Below are 21,946 nucleotides of genomic sequence, written 5' to 3'. Positions count from 1 at the left end.
GACAGTATTTTTGGCTACATAGTTAGAGTAGCCAATCTCCAATAACTGTTGGCCTAATGTAAATTCATGTAGTGCCAGTATTTTTAAGGTCAGTAAGTTAGAAGCATGACCAAGTTTTTTAGGATCAAAAAAATCAAAATCAAAACAATCTGCAGTGTGTGTAGACAGATGTACTGCATAAAGTCTATATGTGCACATGACACACACTACAGAGAGACTTCAGGATTGATACAGAGGAGCTTTTTACCAAGTCTAAACTTTGATTTTTTTTTTTTTTTTTTTTTTACTTAAACCAGAGAAGTTATTTCTTCCTGCACTTTCTGCAAGTTTTGAAATTGCTTGTCATGGATACTTTGATTATTTATTTGTCATTTACATATTTAATATCTAGTGCAGCATTTTTCTTTTGAAATGTCATTCTTTTTTATAGTGAAGCACATGTGCTTTGTAACAGGAAACTCTGGCACTGTTTCTTTTCCACAGCACTGATTTATTTGAAATGACTAGCCTGTTGAGTGAATCCTTCTGAGGAACAGACATTTTACAGTACACATTGATGACCTAAGCCCAAAAGATTTATGTTGGACCATTCTCATATCATGAAAAGATACAGTATTATCTTTGGGACTGTTAGCCATCAAGGTGGTATTAGTTTAGTTCTGATGTTTTTTATGAAACTGACATGTGATGTGAAAATTATTTTATAGTATCTGCAAAAACTTTGATTATGGCTTTTAGACCTTTGTAATCTAATTATGTGTTGGTTGCTGTCATGGTTTAACCCTAGCCAGCAGCCAAGTACTGCACAGCTGCTTGTTCACTCTACCTCCTCCCTCCTCAGTGGGTTGAGAAAGAGAATCATAAAAATCAGAAAATTCATGGGTTGAGACACAGGCTTTTTAATGGGACAAGGAAGGAAGAAAAAGAATTCAAATATGCAGAACAAGTGATTCACAATTCAATTGCTTACCACCTGCCAACCAATGTGAGCAGTAGCCCCTGGTCAGCTTTCTCCCCAGTTTATATACAGCTGTCATGGCTGTGCTTCCTCCCAGCTACTTGTGCCACTCCGGCCTTCTCCATTGGCAGGATATAAGAAGCAAGAAAGTCCTTGACTTTGAACTAAGTCAACACTACATAACACACTGATGTTTTTAGTTGTTGCTATTAGCTTTATTCTCATACTGTATCCAAACCACAACTCTATACCAGCTATGAGGAAGACAATTAACTCTATCCCATCTGAAAGCAGGGCTAGATACATTTGCATCCTACCAAGTCCCACACTTTCCAATACACCCAAGTAATCACTATCACCTTTCCTGTATTTTGATATATACACAGAGATACCATTCCCATACCATATGGGCCATCCCTTCAAAATGTTTGTTGAGTTTTAGGTCCATGACTTTTGGTTTCTTCTGTTGTAGTAGTCTTTCAGGGCAGGAGAGAATGTGTGTAGTGTTGGATTGTTTTATGCTGATGCCAGCGCTAGTTCCATCACTGCTATGCATGTCTGGTTCTATCATCAAAATTCCATTCTTCATTAGGCTGGGTAATTCTATTACAATACCCTTGATATGGCATTTAACAACCATAGAAGTGATGACCTACAATATTTTATAGCAAACAACATAATACAGTTCAAATCATTCGCTGTTCCTACCCAGAATCAAATCCCATCTATATGCATCGGACTTGCCATCTTTCTGTTACCCACCAAGTGCACCCAATTCCATGAACAAAAGCAGTCCTGTGGGTGATCGCTGGATCTCCTGTTCAGGTTCTTTACCTTTTTTTTTCTATAGCAAAACCAGTTTTCAGAAGTATTTGAACTACTTTTCCCTCTCTCAGAAACTTCTGTTATTGTATTGTCTCACACAATATTGCCATCAATGTATTAAGTGTTCTAGAGCTTTGCTTTGTTTCAGTACTGTTTAGATCAGTCCATGGCTAATAGTAGGTCTGTGTTTCCACCTCTGGAATAGTTGATTCCAGATGTACTGGATGGACTTGCACTCTGTTGCTAGTGGCTTGAGAAAACTGCACTAGCTGTATCAATTGTGGCATACTGCTTGGCTGCCTCTGACTCCAATTTGTGTTGAAGTTCCAGCAGGTCAGGCACAGCTGAACTTGGAGATGGCATGGCTTTGTTCAGGCCATGACAGTGTACTGTTAGTCTACACTGGCCATATAGGACTGTTAGAGAGTGAGTGATTTCTGTTGATCACTCCTTGGCTCTCCATATGACAAATCAACTTATGGATGGTGTCAGGGTGTTGGTGTGATTCTGTTGCCAGTGCACCATTGTGATGGCACCTGTTGTTCTTTGACCCACACCGGAAGCATCCTACAGGAGATGGGGCAAGGTAGACAGATGTTTAATTTCTACTATCTCCAAGGCAGCTATACCAAAGGCCCAGCAGTACCTTTTTGAGTCCTTGGAAGTACACGCTTGTGAGGCAGTCTAGGGAAAGGATGCACTGGAGTCTCAGGGCCAATCTCACAATGTAGTGCTTTTGCCACTCATTCCCAAACAGGCTCACTTGGCCTCCAACAGGTAGCTGTTGGGATTGCCCTGCCACTCCAGGAATACAGAGGGTGCCTGCCCCTGTGCAGCAGTGTTTGCTAGAGCCTTTGACTCCTGTGAGTCTGCTGTGCAAGGTCACCCAATCCACACTCCACTAAACCCAGCTGTTCCTTTCCTCCACCTGGCTGAGGCAGGGCCCCTCTAGTCATGGCTGTAGTAATTCAGTTCTGGCCCCTCAGTTTGGGAAGGATGTTGTGATGCTTGAGTGCATCCGGTGGAGGGCAACAAGGCTGGTGAGGGGCTTGGAGCAAAAGCCCTGTGAGGAGCAACTGAGGGAGCTGGGCTTGTTTAGTATGGAGAAAAGGAGACTCAGAGGTGACCATATCACTTTCTACAACTTCCTGAAGAGTGGTTGTAGTCAGGTGGGAGTTGGTCTTTCTCCAGGCAGCAACTCAGAATAGAGGGCACAGCCTTAAGCTGCCCCAAAGGAAATACAGGTTGGATATAAGAAAAAGTTTTTTACAGGAAAAGTGATAAAGTACTGGAATGCTCTGCCCAGGGAGGTGATAGTCACCATCCCTGGATGTGTTTCAATAAGACTGGATGTGGCACTCGGTGCCATGGTCTAGTTGAGGTGTTAGCTCTGGGTGAGACTCAATGATCTTAAAGGTCTCTTCCAACCTAGTGGTTTGGTGTGATTCTGTGTATTCACTATGTATTCACTTGTAAATGTGAATCAGAGTCCCTTGAAGATCAGGAGTGACAGTAGCCCCTCTACTCTGTCTGGGGAACTGCCCACTAGAGACTGGAGCAGCGATGTCCTGCAATAACCCTCTCTTGTGATTTTCCTTGCTATTTCCCTACTCATGCCTCTAGGGTCAAGGTAGATTTTTCCATCCCACTTCCTCATGTCCTCTCTGTGGTCATCCAGGCTGGCCTATGCTGTTTATGCTTACTCCTGGTAGTTGGGACACTGGTCCATACAGGTGGGGTATAGGATGCGTAAGCCTTCCTTGTCCAAAGCCAAGATACAGGCCTGTAGTGAGGAAGAGGTGTTTCATTTGTTTTATGGGAGGTGGCCAATTTGTCCACTGTTTGTCCATCTCAATCTTTCCAGGTCATTACTGCCAATGAGTTGGTATATGACAATGGTGCATCTCATACTAACTTCACCACATGGGTCGTGTACACTTGTCTTCATCTGGGTCTTTGTATAACTGCTTGTTGTTATCATCCACATCATCATAAATCCACATTATCATAAATCTCTTCCAGCATGGCTAATTGCTTCAGATACTGGATCTCTCTATCCATGACAGTCTACTTGCCTGGCTGGCACAACATATGCCTTGAAGGCATACCTTTTCTGCATACCTGGAGTCACTTCCAGAGGTTGAGGGCTTGTGCCCCTTTTCAAGTTCCTTGGTTAATGCCTACCTCTGTAGAATGGGATGCCAGCTGTTTGGCTTCTCTATCCTCTAATTCCAGGTTACAGGGCCTGTTATTCCAGCATTGGAGCAACCAGGCAATGCCCTTGCCTGGATGGATGGTGGTTGGAATCTTTTTGCATGTGTCACAGCTCACTCAAGGATAAGGATCAGATTATTAACTATATCTTTTATTTGTTCTTCCTTTTCCCCCACCTCTTCTCATTATAGCCCTGCTGCTTCCTCCCTCACTAAATGAGCTCACTTTTGCATATCTCTCTCTTTATGTATAGCAGGGGCTGATACAGGCACGAGTTGGTGCATTGGTTCAGCCACAGTGCCTATCACTGTGTTTGGAGTAGCCCGTGTGTCCCTCATTTTCCCATCATATCCAGAGGCCTTTTTTTCCCTCAGGGAACTGTACAGTCCTGAGCATGGCTCAGTAGGCCTGAGCCAGGCCACATTGCCGTGGGTTTTGCCTTTGGAATTTGCAGGGTGGCAGCACACTTTCTCCAAATATTTAGCTAGTCTTCCCAGATTTTGCACTTGTTCAGGTCTGAAGTTCCAAAGCACTGGAGGTGCCCACTATCCTAGGCACTTGCCTATACTAACGCCCACACCCTGCCACTTAGCACTACCCAGCCTCAGGGCAGATCCCTGTGGGTGGCATTCTGAAAGGATTGTTGATCCTAAAAGACCTTGAACATATTCAGAAGACACAGCAATAGGAATGCTGGCTTGAACATCCAAGGATATTAAAAATTCCCAAATGCTGTTTTAATTGGCCTAGAGGAGAAAGGCAAGATGAAGGGAGGTAGATATCAGTCTCCCTCATGGACTGAGTCTCTGAGAGGAGGTAAAAGCTGTAATTATTAGTAATTTCCTATAGATGGCTCCCGAAGTGTGGAGATGTGGGCAGTGCTGAGTACAAATACCAGATCAGTTTCACGAGCAGCAATTCTGTCATATTATGAGACAGTGTTACAGAGAGCAACAACATACCCTTAGCCCAGTTCCCATGGGTAACAAATAGCGCAGGGGGCAATATATACAAATAAAGTATTTTATAATGCAACTTTATGAGCAAGGACACCACACCACCTTGGAGAGCAAATACATCACCACTGTGAACAGTGACTAATATAATGAGTACTTGTAAGAAATTTCTTCTGATACATTCTGGTCAGATTTGTCATTATCTCAACTCATCGTGCCCTATTTTGGGCACCAAAAGTGTCTGTTGGATGGTTTAACCCCATCCAGCCACATAGCTGCTCACTCACTACCCTGACCCTGTCAGATGGAGGAGAGGATCAGAAGAATAAAAGTGAGAAAACTTGTGATAAAGACAGTTTAAAGGGACAGAAAAGGAAGAAAATTATACTAATGAAAGAATTAAAAAGAAATGAGGCACAGTGCAGTTGCTCATCACTCATTGACCAGTGTGCAGCCAGTTCCCAAGTGGTAGCCCTGGCCAACTTTCCTCCCAGTTTATATATTAAGCATGATGTCATATAGTATGGAATATCCCTTTGGCTAGTTTAGGTTGGGCCAGCTGTCCTGCCTGTGTCCCTCATGACTTCTTGTGCCCCTCCTGCCTCCGGGCAGGGTATGAGAACTGTGAAGTCCTTGACTTGGTATAGCTAACAGTACTTAGCAACAGCTAAAAACCTCCATGTGCTTATCAACATTATTCTCATACTGTATCCAAACCACAACTCTGAACCAGCTACTAGGAAGACAATTAACTCTATCGCAGCTCAAGTCAGGACAACTCTGGCCTTTATGACAGTCATTAAGTAAATATTTCTGCCTGTTAAATATAAATCTAAATTGAAACAAGCATGCTTTTCACTTACAGTAGCTGCCTATTTCCCCTTTATGATACAGTACAAAATAATTACTATCTCTACCCGAGCAGGAACTATTTGTCAGTTTTTAAGTAGATCTTTGGAGAAAACCAGCAGTTGGAGTTCCATGTCTTTTAAGTGCAAACACAAGCTTATGCACAGCTAATTTTAAGGCTCTTTACTATATGGCTGATCCAATACCAAAGAGTCTTCACTGTGTAGCTGGGGCAGAAATTGTATTGATCATGAATTTTTCTTGCATGTCAGAGGACATGACTTTTTGCTTTCATTCCTCTATACCTCAGAAGACTAGATGTCTCTGGTTTCTTGAGTCTGAATTGTTGCCTGTATATGAGATAAGGACCTCATGTAGGATTTTACTCTGGTAGAAAACATCAGAGAAAAATACCGGTTGGAACTTCAGAGAATGAAGCCTTGGGTGAGATCTTTGCTCTGGGATGTCAGCTTTTTTTGGAGACTTGTTGCCCTAAACTCTCTTGGAAATGACTCAGCTATTGATGTAAGACTAGAGATGAACAATGTGCACTGGAGAGATAGTTAGATCGTCTGCTTTGGTAGTGTATTGCTCAGATTCAACTTTTTCATTGCCAGAGAGGGGAAGAGACCACTAATTTCTTCCTATAAAGTAATTTCTCCTCTGTAGAGGCATTCCAAAAGCCTTTGAGCCTTGGTGATTATTGGTCCTGCCAGGCAATATTTTTTTTTTTTTAATTTGATTATTATTGTTTTCTTTTTTCCGACCTTTTGGGTTGGAAAGACTACAAGGAGAGAATCCTAGGGCTTCATTTTTGATCTGAGTAATACATGGTGTTTTAGAGAACGGTCTGTGGAGTATGGACAAGAACTAGGGCCTTCTGCATTTCCAAGAAAATTTTGGGAATTACAGTAGACGTGGTCTTCCTGACCTTGAAAGTTTCAACTAACTATTTTATGTGGGGTAGATATTTTCACCACAAAGAAATTAATGTTTTATCACACCTATCTGTTATTCAATTAAATTTCATACAAAAATGAGATCTTCGTAAAATAAATCTCAAGACTAAAGGGTACTGAATTTTAGAGTTTATATTGATTAAAGCCATGACTAAATTACTGGTTTGCAGGTGGGTGCTTCATCTGTTCTTCTGCTGACTGTGTTTTATCTTGAGACTAAATCTTTCTCTACAAAGACATTTGGGGCCTAATGCCTTGACTCCCTCAAGAAATGCTGAGATGGTTTGACTAAGAGGAAGTATGATGAAATCTTCATTAAAAACTTGAACAGTGGAAGGGTGTATGTGCTTAAAATACGTGATCTGAGTGAGTGGTCAGCTAGCCCAAGGGCAGGCCTTAGCAGTGGATAGATCCTGGTAGGCTGCACCGGTGTTCTGATGGTAACAGCAGGAGGTATAATGGAGTCATGTACCTGGAATAAAATCACCTTGTCCCTCTCTACAGCCCAGCTAATGACTGTCGAGGAATGAGCTTTGCCAAAGACAGCCCAGGGGTGGGTCCTGATGGAGAACCAGGACAATGTGTTGAACATTAGAGAGCAATGTGTCTGAAGGGAGAAAAGTTTGGCACTTATTAGAAAAGGTGTATCCAGTATTCTGGGAGAAGTGATGGTTTTTCGCTATTTGGAGTTTGTTAGGCTGCATCGGAAGAACAGTGTGGACTTCTCACCTCCCAGTACAAGAAAGGCACAGACATGGAGAAGCACTCTGTTACTGAGTGGCCAGAGCCTGTGATGAGTGAGGAGGGGGAGATAGGAGTTTCTTCAGTGTGGAGGAGGAAAGGCCAGGCTGTCTTCTAACACTGTTGTGGGAGGGATAGAGAAGGTAATGCTGTGTTCCTCCAGGAGATGTGTGATGAAAGCCTATGAGGCAAAGGACGCAAGTTGATTTGCACACTTCCTGATAGCAAGTCAATCTCTGCATCCTTAATTTGCAATATTAAATATTAAGAACATAATCTCGAGTAGTGTGGTTCTCTTATTTTCCAGTTTATTATAAGTTCTACACAAGTGAGCCTACCTATAAAGCAAGTAAAACTAAGGTGTGACTTATGCCTTGGGTGGTTGTTTTTTTTTTTTTTAAGTGTGTGTTTTTTACGGTTATAAAACACAACACAATACTGAGCTCACAGGCCTTTGCAATTGCATAGGTTTTGATCTTTTTTCTCACTCAGTCACATGATTTCTTCCACATTTTCAATTTTAAGAATGCAAGGACATACTTAACACAATTAAAGGAATTTCATAGAAGGTATGAAGTATTGGAGGGTATCTGTCATTTCAGTCCTGTATGACAGTTTTACTGGTAATAATGTTTTGTGTGCTGTTAAAATAGTTTTATATTGTGTGTAATTTGTGAATAAGTGATTGTGAGATACTAGAATGCTTTCACAAGTCTCTTTTACTGATGTTAGTTGCACCATTAAACTATGTGGAACTTGTTCAGCTCTTAACTGAGAACATTGGTTGCTGAGAACTCTGTTTTGTGGTGGTATGTTTTAGTGTCTTCTTTACCCTCTGACATAGATTAATTTTGTTTGTTTTCAAAGCAAAATCAGATGTGTTCCAAAAAACTGCTTAGCAAGCTGTTGGGATTTTCAGCACTGCATGGAGACCATTGTAGCAGAGAGGTAGTGTGAAGTTTGGTTTATCTATGTATAGTCCACTGTATACTTGTTTAGGTGAAGGGAACGACATAGGTGTTAATTAATCTCTTCCTGACCTGGCAACAAATTCTTAAACTCGAACGGGATTATCATGACTCTGTAGACTCTGTAGGTGGTGGGTACTACTGTGTCAGAGACAAGTGATTGCTCAGGATCAGTCATGGCAGAATTCTTGCCAATTCTTTTAGGATGAAATTTGCTGTAATTTTCACATCTAAGGATTTCATAGGGTGATGACTTTTAGCATGGTCTGAAGTTGTGATATCTGAGTTTCTGAGATCTGTGGATTAAAGAATGTATTCTTTACTGACTAGTAGAGACAAGGTAATTTTTCAGGTCTATGTAAGACACTTGAGTCTAGTACAGGAGAGGAAATCAGAAGTCTTCTGGAACTTCAATATAGATTATTCACATCTTACCTGTGAGTTTGCATTCTAAAGATGGTCTCCAAATATTGAAGAACTTCTAACTTTCTGTGGGTTATTTACTTTCCTTAGCTTGTATGTCTTGTAATTGAATAAACTTTAACATCAAGATCATTGAACTTAAAATCCTATGTAAGTACACTGAAAGTCTTTCAGGAATGGCTGAGAATTGAATTTGTTCAGCCTGGAGAAGTCTGGAGAGATCTTATAGAGGTGTTTAAGTACCTAAAAGGTAGCATACAAGAAGGATGGAGACCAGTGGACAAGTGTAGTGATAGGACAAGGGAGATGACTTTGAACTGTAAGAGGGTAGGTTTGGATTTCAGATAAGAAAGAAGTTCTTTACTGTGAGGGTGAGACATTGGAAGATGTTGCCTGGAGAAGCTGTGCATGCCCCATCCCTGGAAGTGTTCAAGGCCCAGTTGGATGGAGCTTTGTGCAGTCTGGTCTAGTGGAAGGTGTCCCTGCCCATGGTGAGGGGGGTTAGAGGAAGATGATCTTTGAAGTTTTTTCCAGTCCAAAGCATTCTATGATTCATTCTATAATAAATATTGAAATGTTATTTTACCAAGGATTAAATATAATTTGATAAAAGATTCCTGTGAGAAGTTTTGTCATATTTAAGTGGGAATTACTGCCTTGGTTCCTTGGCAGATGGTCTGTGTTCCCCTATGGTCACTTTTGCTATGCCTTACAAGGATAACAGAAATAGCGTGGTACGTGCAAAGCTAGCAAGACCAGTCCTGATTTATGGACATGAGTTGATTTTCTTCATGCCACAGTAAAACTGGAAAGAAAGTAGGAGTGATATAGTTGTTGTTTTTCCATAATAAATTTGTCTCCACAGAGGATGACAAAATCATCTGGGCTGCAAAGGTATGTGAACTCTTCTGCCTTTGTATGTTTGAGATTGTTTAATTTTTATGAAGTAGCTTTTCAAAAAAGACAGCACCTCAACAAAAGAATACTAAAAATGGATACAGAGGTTTGGAAATTCACACTTTATTCATGTCATGTATTAATTATTTTTTTCCTCCAATATAGTTGTTGACTTTTGCATGTGTGCATGCTTTATCACTTGTTTTATAAAGAAGAAACACAGGAAATTAACAACAAAGCTTATATGGAATGGTGGTTTTATAAATAAGACTTCTTCTCTCTGTTTTCCAGATTCAATATTGCATAAACATGGGTGCATTTTTGGATAAACCAAAAACTGAAAAACATAATGCTCATGGTGCAGGGAATGGCTTGCGTTACGGCCTCAGCAGTATGCAGGGATGGAGAGTGGAAATGGAAGATGCTCACACAGCTGTTGTAGGTATTCCCCATGGCTTAGAAGACTGGTCCTTTTTTGCTGTCTATGATGGTCACGCGGGATCTCGTGTTGCAAATTACTGCTCCACTCACTTATTAGAACACATCACTAACAATGAAGACTTTAGGGCGACAGAAAAACCTGGATCTGCTCTTGAACCTTCAGTGGAAAATGTCAAGAGTGGAATCAGAACTGGCTTTTTGAAAATTGATGAGTATATGCGCAATTTTGCAGACCTCAGAAATGGCATGGACAGAAGTGGCTCTACAGCAGTGGGAGTTATGATTTCACCTGAGCATGTATACTTTATCAACTGTGGTGATTCACGTGCTGTTCTCTATAGGAATGGACAAGTCTGTTTTTCAACACAGGATCACAAACCTTGCAACCCGAGGGAGAAAGAGCGAATCCAGAATGCAGGAGGCAGTGTAATGATTCAGCGTGTTAATGGTTCCTTGGCAGTTTCTCGAGCTCTGGGAGACTATGACTACAAATGTGTTGATGGTAAAGGCCCTACAGAACAACTTGTTTCTCCAGAGCCTGAGGTGTGTGAAATTTTAAGGGCAGAAGAAGATGAGTTTATCATCCTGGCTTGTGATGGCATCTGGGATGTAATGAGCAATGAAGAGCTCTGTGAATATGTAAAGTCTAGACTTGAAGTATCAGATGACCTGGAAACAGTGTGCAATTGGGTAGTGGACACTTGTTTACATAAGGTATGTAAGTGTTTTCCCCAAACAGCTGTCTATAGTTATCTTCTGGTTAGATGGGTACAGTGTTTTCACAGCTGTTCCTGGCCTACTGTTCCCCTTCTCCAGCTTCTTTTCCTCAAAGTTCTGTACCCATTTGATTGTATAGAAGAATATACAGCCTCACCCTATATGCTTAGAAAGGTGATGGCAATTGCAAAAATAAAGGCTGTTTTTTTTTCTCCAAGTAATGCTTACATATAGTTCCAGCTCTAAATGTTGATTCTAAACACAAAATTTGTAAAATGAATCTATTCTGAGCAAGGTACTTTGTGGGTTTTTTGTTCTTTGAAGTTGGGTAGTGTTTGTATCCTCTGCATAAAACCAGTGTTGGCACCATCTCCTCCTCAAGGTGTTGTTTGTCTGTCACCTGTGCCCTCAGCTCATTGTAGCTTAGATGGAGTAACACCACCTTTGCATCTGAGCTTGCTTCCACTCCTGAAATTTAGTTTGTTTGGAGCAACTACTGGTTGGTCTACATATGTTTAATAGGTATTCAATTTCCAGCATTCCATGAAAAGTGCAGCTCCTGCTAGTACAGAGTTCCTTTGTTAGGCCACAAACTAAACATGGAATTTTGAAGAATACTGAAATTCACAGTTATAATTCTGAAGGGTAAGTTGTGTGTTTTTTTCCAGAAATAGGGTTGTATTCCAGCATATACCATACAGTGTATGATTGGTTTAAATGCTAAATTGATGTAAATTGCTTTTCTGACAAGAACTCAACCAGCCTTGTTAAAGGATGGTCTCTCTCAGATACTTTCAGTAAAACTGAGTGCTGGCACATGTTTATTTTCCAAAGTCAGATCCTGGATCTCTGTTACAACCAGGCTGTGCCTTGTACCGCATAATACTGAGTGATAGGTGTCCTCATATGCTTGGTACAAAAGGGAATATAGGCTAACTCCTAAGCAGTATTTCTAAAAGAATTCATTCAAATGCCAAATTCATAGTTGCTTCAGGAGAAGGATTTGTTGTGATAGATGATTAGAACTATCCAGTAGCTTGTGTTTTTACAGCAACAGTATGCAGTGACTAATAGCACTTAATATTCTATGCAAAAAAAGTGGAGTTAAGATTTTATTTTCAAACCAGTAGTTTAAATTATGTTTCTTCTGGATCCCCTTGTAGGAGACTTAGAATTGTGGTTTTAAATTTGGCTGTGAATTACAATTTTGAAAATTAAATATGAATGGGAAAATGGTATCAGTGGGCTAGTAAAGAACTGGCATTAAAATTAGTATCTAAAAAAGCCATGGGGTGGTATTTCTGAGCATGTGATAGTCTGTATGGTCGGCTTGGCTATACGAAACATTTATATTTTATACTTCACACACCTGTGTGACACAGGTGCATTCTGATAAACAGACTTGTAATGCATGTAATGGCTTACATGAATACCCTGCAACTAAAGCAAATTAATTGCTTGAGCTAAGTTATTCTAATAGTACAGGAGAGTATTCTGCATTTCATTTTGCTACAGGAGTTGTTTTACAATTTGGCTTAAGGTAACATTACACAACTGTTTGATTTCTGACCTGTTTTATTGATACTGTTTTTAAGTGGTTTACATGTAGATAAATCCATTAATTATTTAGACTTCAACACTAAGAATATAGAGTCAAAATCAAGTCAATTAATTCTAGTGAGAGGTGTAGTTGGGACACTGAGAGGTTCTTATTGATGAAAATACAAGATTTTCTCAGGGTTTCTTTTTTTCCCCAGGTTTATTTGTAGTACGGTATCTGGAAAAAGTACAAATGTGATTAGAGCAGAAAGATGAAGAATAAGACTGAAGATACTAACTTGTCTTTCTTTTTTGTCACATAGGGGAGTCGTGATAACATGAGTATTGTATTAGTTTGTTTTTCAAATGCTCCTAAGGTCTCAGAGGAGGCAGTGAAAAAAGATGCTGAGTTGGATAAGTACTTGGAATCACGGGTTGAAGGTAAGAAATCAGTTTGGTTGTGATAGTGAGCACAGTAGTGTCGTAACTATCTTGAGCATGAAAACAAAAGCCATGAAAGACATTAATGCCACTTTTATGTTGGGTCAAATTCAGGCCTGGTTATAATTCTGAACTTTTGTATGTCAGGAAGAATGTTTTAGGCCAAGTGCTTAGCTTATCCTGGTATTCTGCAAACATTTTCTTTTTGTGAGCTCTTAAATTCTTAGTGCTGTCTTCATAGGTTAAAATGCAATTACTGACCTTGTAGTGTGTTGTATCAGCTCAGTAAATTATGATCTTGCTATTGTCCTGCTTATGAAATATTAAAAGGGATGTACTGTTTGTACTATTTCTTCCCTTTTTCTGTGCAAGTTTTTGACAGAAAGAAAAAGCTGAACTTGATTTTTGTGTCAATGTCCCACTAATCCAGATGATTGGTGTAGCCACCCTACAGTTTAATATATATATGCATGACAGTCTTCAGGTACGAGTTATCTCTGAGCACACAGCTGTTGTGTAGGGTGTCTTTTCCTCTTGTTTAAATGGGATCTAAATTGAACTGGGTTGTATATTTGTAATTTCTGTTGAGATTAGAGAGCACTAGTGGTCACTTCAAATGCTAACTCTAGGCCTGTTTCTTGGAATTTGGCTTACATCCCAGGTTTCCTAGATGACACTAGTTAAGATAAATACCTGTTATCTTCTGTGTCAGAGTAGAGTACATGAGCTGTTAATAGGCTCTGGGAGAGAGCCAGGAGCAGTTGCCTTCACTGGCAGTAGTCAGGTGTGCACAGTGGTTACAGGTTAGTATTCCCAGCTTCTTGGTGGCTGCTCTGTTACCAAACAGGTGAAAAATATATGGAACTGCAGTGGATTTTATTGCTTTTATAAGTGAATATTAATATTAATAGAAAAGCTGTCATTAAATAACTTGTGATCAGAGTGTCTGGATTAACTAATCTATTAAGTGATTATTTTTAGCTCTGTTATCACATTTAACTAAATAATACACATACAAAAAAATAGTTGAGAGTTTTTAGTCCAAACTGATGTGGAGACTCAAAATGATAGTTTAGCTTAAGTGCTTCAGTGAAATTAATTGCTCCGAAGCTTCAACTTCTGTTGCTTCAGCTCTTGATTTTTTTTTCCCTACTTGAGTTCCTTGTGTCATTCTGTGTTTTGCTAATTGGACAGAGTTCAAGGCCTTTAAAAGTCAAGTATTTAGCAAGAAATGACAGTTAGCATATTTGAGAAATTCTGACAAGGAGTGGAGAAAGAAAATGAAACGGACTTCAGAAGAACTTGAAATATTTATCTGATTTTTAACAAATTTTTGCATTGATAAATTCTATGAAATTGTAATTTTGACACAGTCTCCTTAATTTAAAGGAAAAAAAATGTTGTGGGATTGCAGTTTACCTTACACATGTGCCTTGAATATTATTAGTTCAGAAAGGATAAAGGCCTTAGCAAAATGTTTCAAACTACTAAGCAGCATGAGGAAAATTGTTTAGAAATATGTTGGATTTTTTAAAAATAGGATCTGATTTAAAGGTTTAAGAAGTGAGCAGGAATACTTTTGACTTTAAAAAACCCCATGAGGGCAAGAGTATCATCTCAAGTGTCAGAGTTGGTAAAAGTTTTGGAAGGTGGAGTTTCTTTTTTGTTAAGACAACTGCCTTAATCAGTTTTGTATTCATCTTTTAATGTAGTGTAGAAAACAGTGCATAAAGGAGTTGTGCCTGAAGGTTTAAACCAACTGCAACTCTAAAAACATAAAGCCTGTTAGATACATTGTGACAATGATAATTCGGATTTGTTTAAAATGCCTTTCTAGAGGCTGACTCTTCCTTTCAAAAAGCAAATGATGGTGTTTGAACACAAATTAACAATAAGAACATTTAAAAAAATTTATTGAGTTAACAGCTCACAAGTTATATGCAGTTGGCTGATAGCCAGTAACAATTATATTTATACCTGTAGTAAAAACATTCTGAAAAAAAATAAGGTTGTCTTGGAACTACCAAGCTGCAAAGATGGATCTTGTCAAAAATGTAAACTATGAGTTCTCTTGGATACCCTCCACTTCCACTAAGTGACTAATATAAGTCAGGGCAACATTAGAACTTAGTATAAAGTCCTCTGGGACTTTCTGAAGCAATATTAGTTTGATCACTGGTGTTTGTTCTTAATGAATACATACTGTTCTGTTTCTGTTCTCTTGTGGACCTTAAATTTCAAGCTAACTGTACAAACCCATCAACCTTTTAGGCAACAGGGTTGGTTTTTTTTTGGGCATTTTAAACTGTGGCTCGGGGAGAATAGCAGTGTTTTAGTCATGCTTTTGTTAGATTTAAAAATGTAAAAAATAAGTTGAAAAGCAGTTTAATACTTGCACATGTAACATTTATGCTCTGTACATTTGGAAGTGGAATGCTGAGATTTTGTATTTTTGTATAATGATTTGAGTTAGTTCCCTAAGATCTCTCCAGAGTTCTTAGAGCAGAATTATTGTCTTAATACTTAGAGATACCTTTTTAACAGATTGATTAAAAAACAAACTCAGCAGGTCATCGTTTACAGAGATTTCCAGTGGAAGAAATATATACCAGTGCTCTGTTGCTAGTTTGGGTTTTGAGGTTGATGGAATGTGAATAACTGCATTCCAAAGCTGCCACTTGTAGAGTATCCTGAAATACTTAATGAGGTTAAGCTTGTGCCTGAGTCATTTATGACTCTGAGCACAGCCCTGCTTTTGGTTTGAGTCATTTAATTGCTCTATCTCCACAGCACAATCACAGAATTACAGGCTGATTTGGGTTGGAAGGGACCTTAAAGATCATCTAGTTCCAGTGCTACTGTCATGGACAGGGCACCTTCTACAGGTGCTTTGTGCAGTAGTGGGGCTATGCTACGTCACTTTTTTCTTTCTGCCTCTTGCAAATACTTTCTGCTCTCTGTTTTTTAGAGATCCAAGGTTTGGTCCCACAATGTGAAAACTGGGCACAGAAGTCAATTCAGTTCTCTGATATTTTTCAGTTTACTTGAAAGAGTGTATCAGAATTGTAGTTAACAATAGACAAACCACAGAACTCCTCAAAACCCAAAAAACCACTAACCCCACAAATCTTAAGTAGGGGCACATGATCTGTATAGGTTTAAACAGTCTTACTGGTAAATACTCAGTTAATCCCCTAACTTGGATGACGCATTTTACATGTGTGGAATATATACTGTGTATAAAGCTCATTTGTCATAATCGGATAGCTGAGTATGAAGGGAGGTGCTGGCACATGGAGAACTTGTCATGCTGTCTGGCTGGGGACCTGCATTATATAAAATGGAAGTTACCTGAATTTTCAAAATGCCTATCCATGAATGAAGTGTTAGGCTTTTAGTGAAAAGTGTTTCAGAGATGAAGTAGTAGACTTTGTAGTGGACTTTCATGAATATACATATATATAATATCAGGAATTATTCTTTAAGCGTCTGAATTATATTAGCAATGCAAAGCTAACTGTAGGGTTATTCCTAACATCACAGAGATTAAGCTGAAAACTTTGTAAATGCCCATAGATCTATTTCTGAGAAAATTTGATTTCTTTCTCTGGTGACCTTTGTCAAGCACATCCACAGTGTGTATCTGTTAACTGATGTGTAATGATAATGGGTCATGCATGCTCATTTGCTTTATTCTCGATTTTCCTTTAGGAAGCTTTTTTTTTAAGAGAAGAGACAGGTTCTGGATAAAATTACTCGCTCTAATAACAGGAAAATAAAAAGATAATGATTAGTTCATCTAGAATTCTTAGCTGGTCACCTTCTAGAAATTGAGAAAATATGCTTATGGTTCAGTTCATCACTCCCTGAGAAGTTACTATGCAATATAAACGTGTATGTTTCTAATACCAGGAAACATCCAGCAATCTTTAGCTGTGATTGCATTAATTCCTTTTTAAGAAGATATAAAACCCTTATGCTTGCAATAAATATTTAGAAATTTCTTGCATTTGTAGATTTTCTTATTACTAATTCTTGCTATTTGTCTACTTTTCCTGTGTATAGAACCAGATGTGCTCTTGGTATAAACAGTATGTTTTCATAAGAAATGTTTCCTGTCAAATGTATTTCAGCAAAATTATATTATAGGAGTACAATTACTTCTAACTAAGTAGAACTGAATAAAAGGATGCAATTTATAAGAGAAGTTGTGGCTAATTAGTGAATTAGTGATCAAAATACTAAGATTCAGGCATACTTAGCCATGACTTCCTTTGCTAGCCATGATTTATCCTTAATGGATGGATGGATGACTATACACATCAAGTTTCATGGAACAGTCTTTAATTCTAATCACTTCTAGTAGAAGTGCAGGTATCTTATTCGTTGCAAAGATTGTATGCTGCTGGCTTAAAATTGGGACTTAGAAGCATAATAGTGCCTTATTTGTTACAAGGCAGTGTAATTATTCTACAAGTGATTGCTTTGAGGGGTTACAGATGTGCTTCATACCAAGTGGGTGAGAACCTTGCCAAGCACTTTGACCTTGGTAGTCCTAAGAGAAGCCTGAAGGTCACTTGCTTCTTAGATATGTGATAGACATCAAGAAAGGTTTAAATACTAGGAAACTTGGGATGAAGGTGTTAGAGGTAGATGTGCTTTTCTGGTAACTTAAGATACTCATAAACAGCAGCTCTAAGTCAGTCATCCAGAATATAATCAATTGTAAGAAAATTAAATTATTTGTTTCTTATCTTTGGATAGGAGCCAAGATACAGAATGACTGAAGCTTTTTTAGGATGATACTTGAGAGGATTCATTCTTAATTCTTCTTAAGGAGAGTTTTATCTAGAGCAGTGTCTACAGGAAATAGCACTCCATTCCTTAATTTAGTTGATTTCCAGAAAAAATATTCTCTCAAAAATTTTCCCTTAAAAAAAAAATCCCTCTTCAAAATATTTTATATCATCAAACTTTTTATGCCATGGTTGAATGAGTAGAGGCTGATGACTGGAACCTGGTAGCATTACAGCTGTATGAACGTATACACAGATCTCATACATTCATCTTTATAGCAACCCTGATAAAAGAGAATATGTGAAGATTTACTCCAGTTCAGGCAGTTCTTGTCCAAGCTAGAAAAACTTAGAAGCTAAAAGCATTGGACTTGACTTGAGTTGTATGTCAGCTTTGAAAACAGAATATAATATTTAATTACTATTAAAATAAGTATTGTTAATTATTCCTCATCAGTTCCATATTCTGTTTTGGCCACTTGAGTGCTAATACTATCTTTCCATTATGTATGCTCTTGTTTGCTTGGCGGTCAAAGTGTTTGTGCACAGGAGATTCAGGCCTTTGAGGATACAAGGTGATACTCACAGGAAGCGTGCCAGAATCCCGGGGAAGCATTGGCTTTATGGCATGTAACATGTTGCACTGCAAGGGGAAGCTAACTGAAACAGACTCCCAGCTGCTGTCTTTTTCAGAGAGAACAGATTGCTGTCTCCAGGGTATTTCATTCAGTTCACAGTCTGCTTCTGAATTTCTCTTAGACAACAAGGCTTGATGCATACTGGAAAGACTATGAATTTAAGCTCTGTTCTACCATGCGAAGACTGTTAGCCTAAAATGCAAAGAATGTTTTCCTGTTTACATGTAACTTTTTCATAATGCCTCTGTTAAAAAGAAATACTATCTTATATTTCATTGTCTTAGCCAATGAGTGGTATTAATTCAGGATTTCTTGTGTTTTTAAACTAGAAATTATGGAAAAAGCAGGTGAAGAAGGAATGCCTGATCTTGCTCATGTTATTCGTATTTTAACTGCAGAGAATATCCCTAATTTACCACCAGGAGGTGGTTTAGCTGGCAAGTGAGTACAGTACTAGAATTTCTTGAACTGTTAAATTCACTGACACTCTTTCATTTACATGTTTTAAAAATTTTCTTATTGTAATAGATATATTCAAATCAAGTTTTTAATGTTTGAAATTAGTTTAACTTTTGCAGTATATAGACATTTGTGTCATTGTTCCCATTCCATAATGGCAAAGAGGAAACGCACAGTCATATTCTCGTACATAACATATTAATTTATTATTTTATTATTTCAGAAAATAAAAATATATGTATTCTTGCCTTTTTACTGCTTTTCATTTGTTAAGAGTTATCAAACTTATCAAAATAAACATCAAAAATGCCAGGAGATCAGTTTTCCTGATGTCATGTTTTCCCAACCCCTCATGTCCATTAGAAGTTTGGAACAGTACTTATTTGCTCAGCAAACATTCTCATGAGAAAATAGTTTTTATTTGTTTTGTCTGAAACTGAATTGTGGATAACCAAGAATATTGAAATAGAATATGCATCTTAAAACGTAACAGGAATAAACCTTCAGAAATTACATTGATTTTTCTGGGGAGCCCAATGGTGATGTTCTAGCAACCTATTACTTCAAGATTTTAATGAAAAGAACATAGGATTGCATAAACAATTGTTAATCTGGAATTCCCCAGACAGTAGAACTGATTATTGTTCCCTAGCATAGAGCATGTTGTTTCTGGAATATTTGTATTTTACAAAATAGGAAGTCCTGTCCTCTGAACATCTGTGTCTGTGTATATCTATTTTCATTGCATATACTTGTTAATGAGCACTGTTTGCCATGATTATATCTCTCTGGCCTTGGAAGTATCTGTACATTCTGGGCCTTTTTTTCCACTTGTGTGCATTCCAGACATTCAGAGAAATTTTGGTGTACCTGTTCTTCTTGGTGCCTCCCAACTACTGTGTTTTGTTGATTTGCTCATTAATAACTATGTCATGTACTGCTGCACTATCTGGACCCCTGACATATAAATTCTGTTTTAATTTCTTGTGAACCAGGTTACGTTTTTCATGGACTTGGTTCAGAATTTGCATTTTGGTGCCTTTCTCTTTATCTTGACTTTTAAGACCCCCTGACTTCAGGGGTATACATGCAGTTTTTTTCAAGAGAATGTTGTACAGTATTAGGTAACTTGTTCTTGGCCTCCAAACTTGGGACAAAGACAGGCAGTGACATATGTAAGTTAATTTTACTTTCAGGAAATTAATGGAAGTCCTGGAAAAAAATACTGCTGCACAGCCCAAGTCAATGTACTATGTAACTTGAAACTTTTGTCCTGTCAAGAGAATGTTCTTGTTCTTGAAGTCCTTATCCTGGGACGTTATCAGGTCACAAAGAAGATACGCTTTGTCCTTGTGTTTGAACTCCAAGACCTTACTCAAACAGGTTGCAAAAAGATCTTGTCTGTGGCTGTAATCCACAGTTTTAGCACCAAGTAAAGTTGCTCCAAATTTTTGGTAAGTTTGAGCTGGAGAATTGCAATTCAGTATTAGTATGACTAGAGTATGTTTGTGAACCTTAGGAACCACTGAAGTAGCTCCATTTATATTGGCACTGTATAATTCCTTCCTTCAGGCTTCTCACTTACGCAGAAGCCCCTGCTGGCCCACTCTTTGAGACAGGAGATGCACGGGTCAGCTGATGGTGCTGTTTTATCCTATAAAATCTTACTCTCCAAAGACTGTTTTCTGGCTTGACTCCAACCCCCTTGTGATTTCAAATGCTGCCTCAAGAATGGAGATTTGTTGCTGAAGTAAACAAAAGCCCTGAGCTACTCTGGCACCTGGACCTTAGTAGTTCCACACGAAATCTTGCTCCTGAGTTTTTCCATCAAAGAATAGCACAGAGAAATACACTGGTAAAAGAATGAAAAGTGAAATTAAAAGAGTGGATAATTTCCAAGTAGCTTATTTTCATGTCTTTTCAAACCCACTGCAGTGGCTTCCTCCTGCTTCTGTAGCAGTTTTGCTTGGACTGTCCAGGCATTTTCTATTACATTGGAGGTGCCTTTGCTTTATATAGTACAGATATTTAGTCAGAATTGTGCCGTTCCTCTATCACTAATTGTGGAACTAAAATGGAGAGAAAACTTTTCTCTAGCATTGGCAAAAAGATTCAGTTTCTTTTCTCTAGGAAGATCTTCCATCAATTCCAATGGATCCCATACTGCCTCAAATATGCAACCTTTCAAGATTTCTTAAATATGTTCAGAAGGAACCTCATCAAACTTGTAGCATCCTCAGTATTCTGGGACAGAAAGTTCTGTTGCATTGAGAGCCATGTGTATTTGAGACATTTGTTGCTGTTTTGGCATCTGATGCCTTTGTGTTCTTTAGTAGAGTCAACAGTTGGTGCCCTCATTCTGTAAGACACAATTTTTAGAGATCTTGGTCACTTCCAGACTTAAGAGTCATAGTCCACGTAACAGTTCTTCTTTGTTGAAGCTGTCAATAACTTTGATCATATTTATTATAGCTGTCTGAATGCTTGCCAGTTTTAATTTTGATTTGAAGATGTGAGTACATAACCTTTTTTGCATCAGAAATCTGTTTATATGATGGATTTTATTTTTTGTGAAGTTCTTTGTGCTTATTTTGACTGCCTGTGAAAGTGTGGCCTTAAATGGCGCTGCTACAAAAAAGTCTAGCTAGTGGCTTTTGTGCTTTAATTTCTACAGCGTGAATAGACAATAGAAAACACGTCTTAGGGGTTATACACTCTGCATACCACACTTAAAAATTTTGCAGACAGGTTGTAACCTGCGTATATGTAATAAAGAAAACTGAACTGTCATCAAGTTCCACATGCAGAAATAAGGCAAGAAAGCCGGCAAACTTGAAGAATTTTTTATAACAAGCAAAATGTAGATTTAAATGTTACTCTTGACAAAATCTGAGTATGCAGCTCTAAAAAGAGGTGAATCATGGAGAGAGTAAGGTAAGAAAATGGTTTTACTTTGCTCAGTCTACACAAACCTTAACCATTTGCTAGATTTCCAAATTCTTACTGAAAGTGAGTAAAGACAGAGGGGGTTTCATCTTTTTAAAAGGCAGATTAAAAGAAAAATACCTTAAGCACTTCAAAATGCCTACTCTTATCAAACTTTTCTCAATGTTTTGAAATCCTTT

The 21,946-nt window shown here is 38.4% G+C and overlaps 1 protein-coding gene across 5 annotated transcripts in view; it reads left to right on the top strand.

Moving 5' to 3' along the window:
* PPM1B (protein phosphatase, Mg2+/Mn2+ dependent 1B) overlaps positions 1 to 21,946 on the top strand; it is a 60,859-nt gene that overhangs the window by 29,343 nt on the left and 9,570 nt on the right. For all 5 annotated transcript variants that reach the window (XM_041715407.2, XM_072927509.1, XM_072927508.1 and 2 more), the window contains exons 3-5: positions 10,082 to 10,945; positions 12,811 to 12,928; positions 18,692 to 18,803. In XM_041715407.2, coding sequence (XP_041571341.1) covers positions 10,100 to 10,945; positions 12,811 to 12,928; positions 18,692 to 18,803 — 1,076 coding nt within the window. In that variant the 5' untranslated portion in view covers positions 10,082 to 10,099. The remainder of the gene's footprint in view (positions 1 to 10,081; positions 10,946 to 12,810; positions 12,929 to 18,691; positions 18,804 to 21,946) is intronic.

This window comes from Taeniopygia guttata, chromosome 3, assembly GCF_048771995.1.
Source record: "Taeniopygia guttata chromosome 3, bTaeGut7.mat, whole genome shotgun sequence".
In the NCBI taxonomy this organism is placed as follows: Eukaryota; Metazoa; Chordata; class Aves; order Passeriformes; family Estrildidae; genus Taeniopygia; species Taeniopygia guttata.
This window is presented reverse-complemented; position numbering and strand designations above follow the sequence as displayed.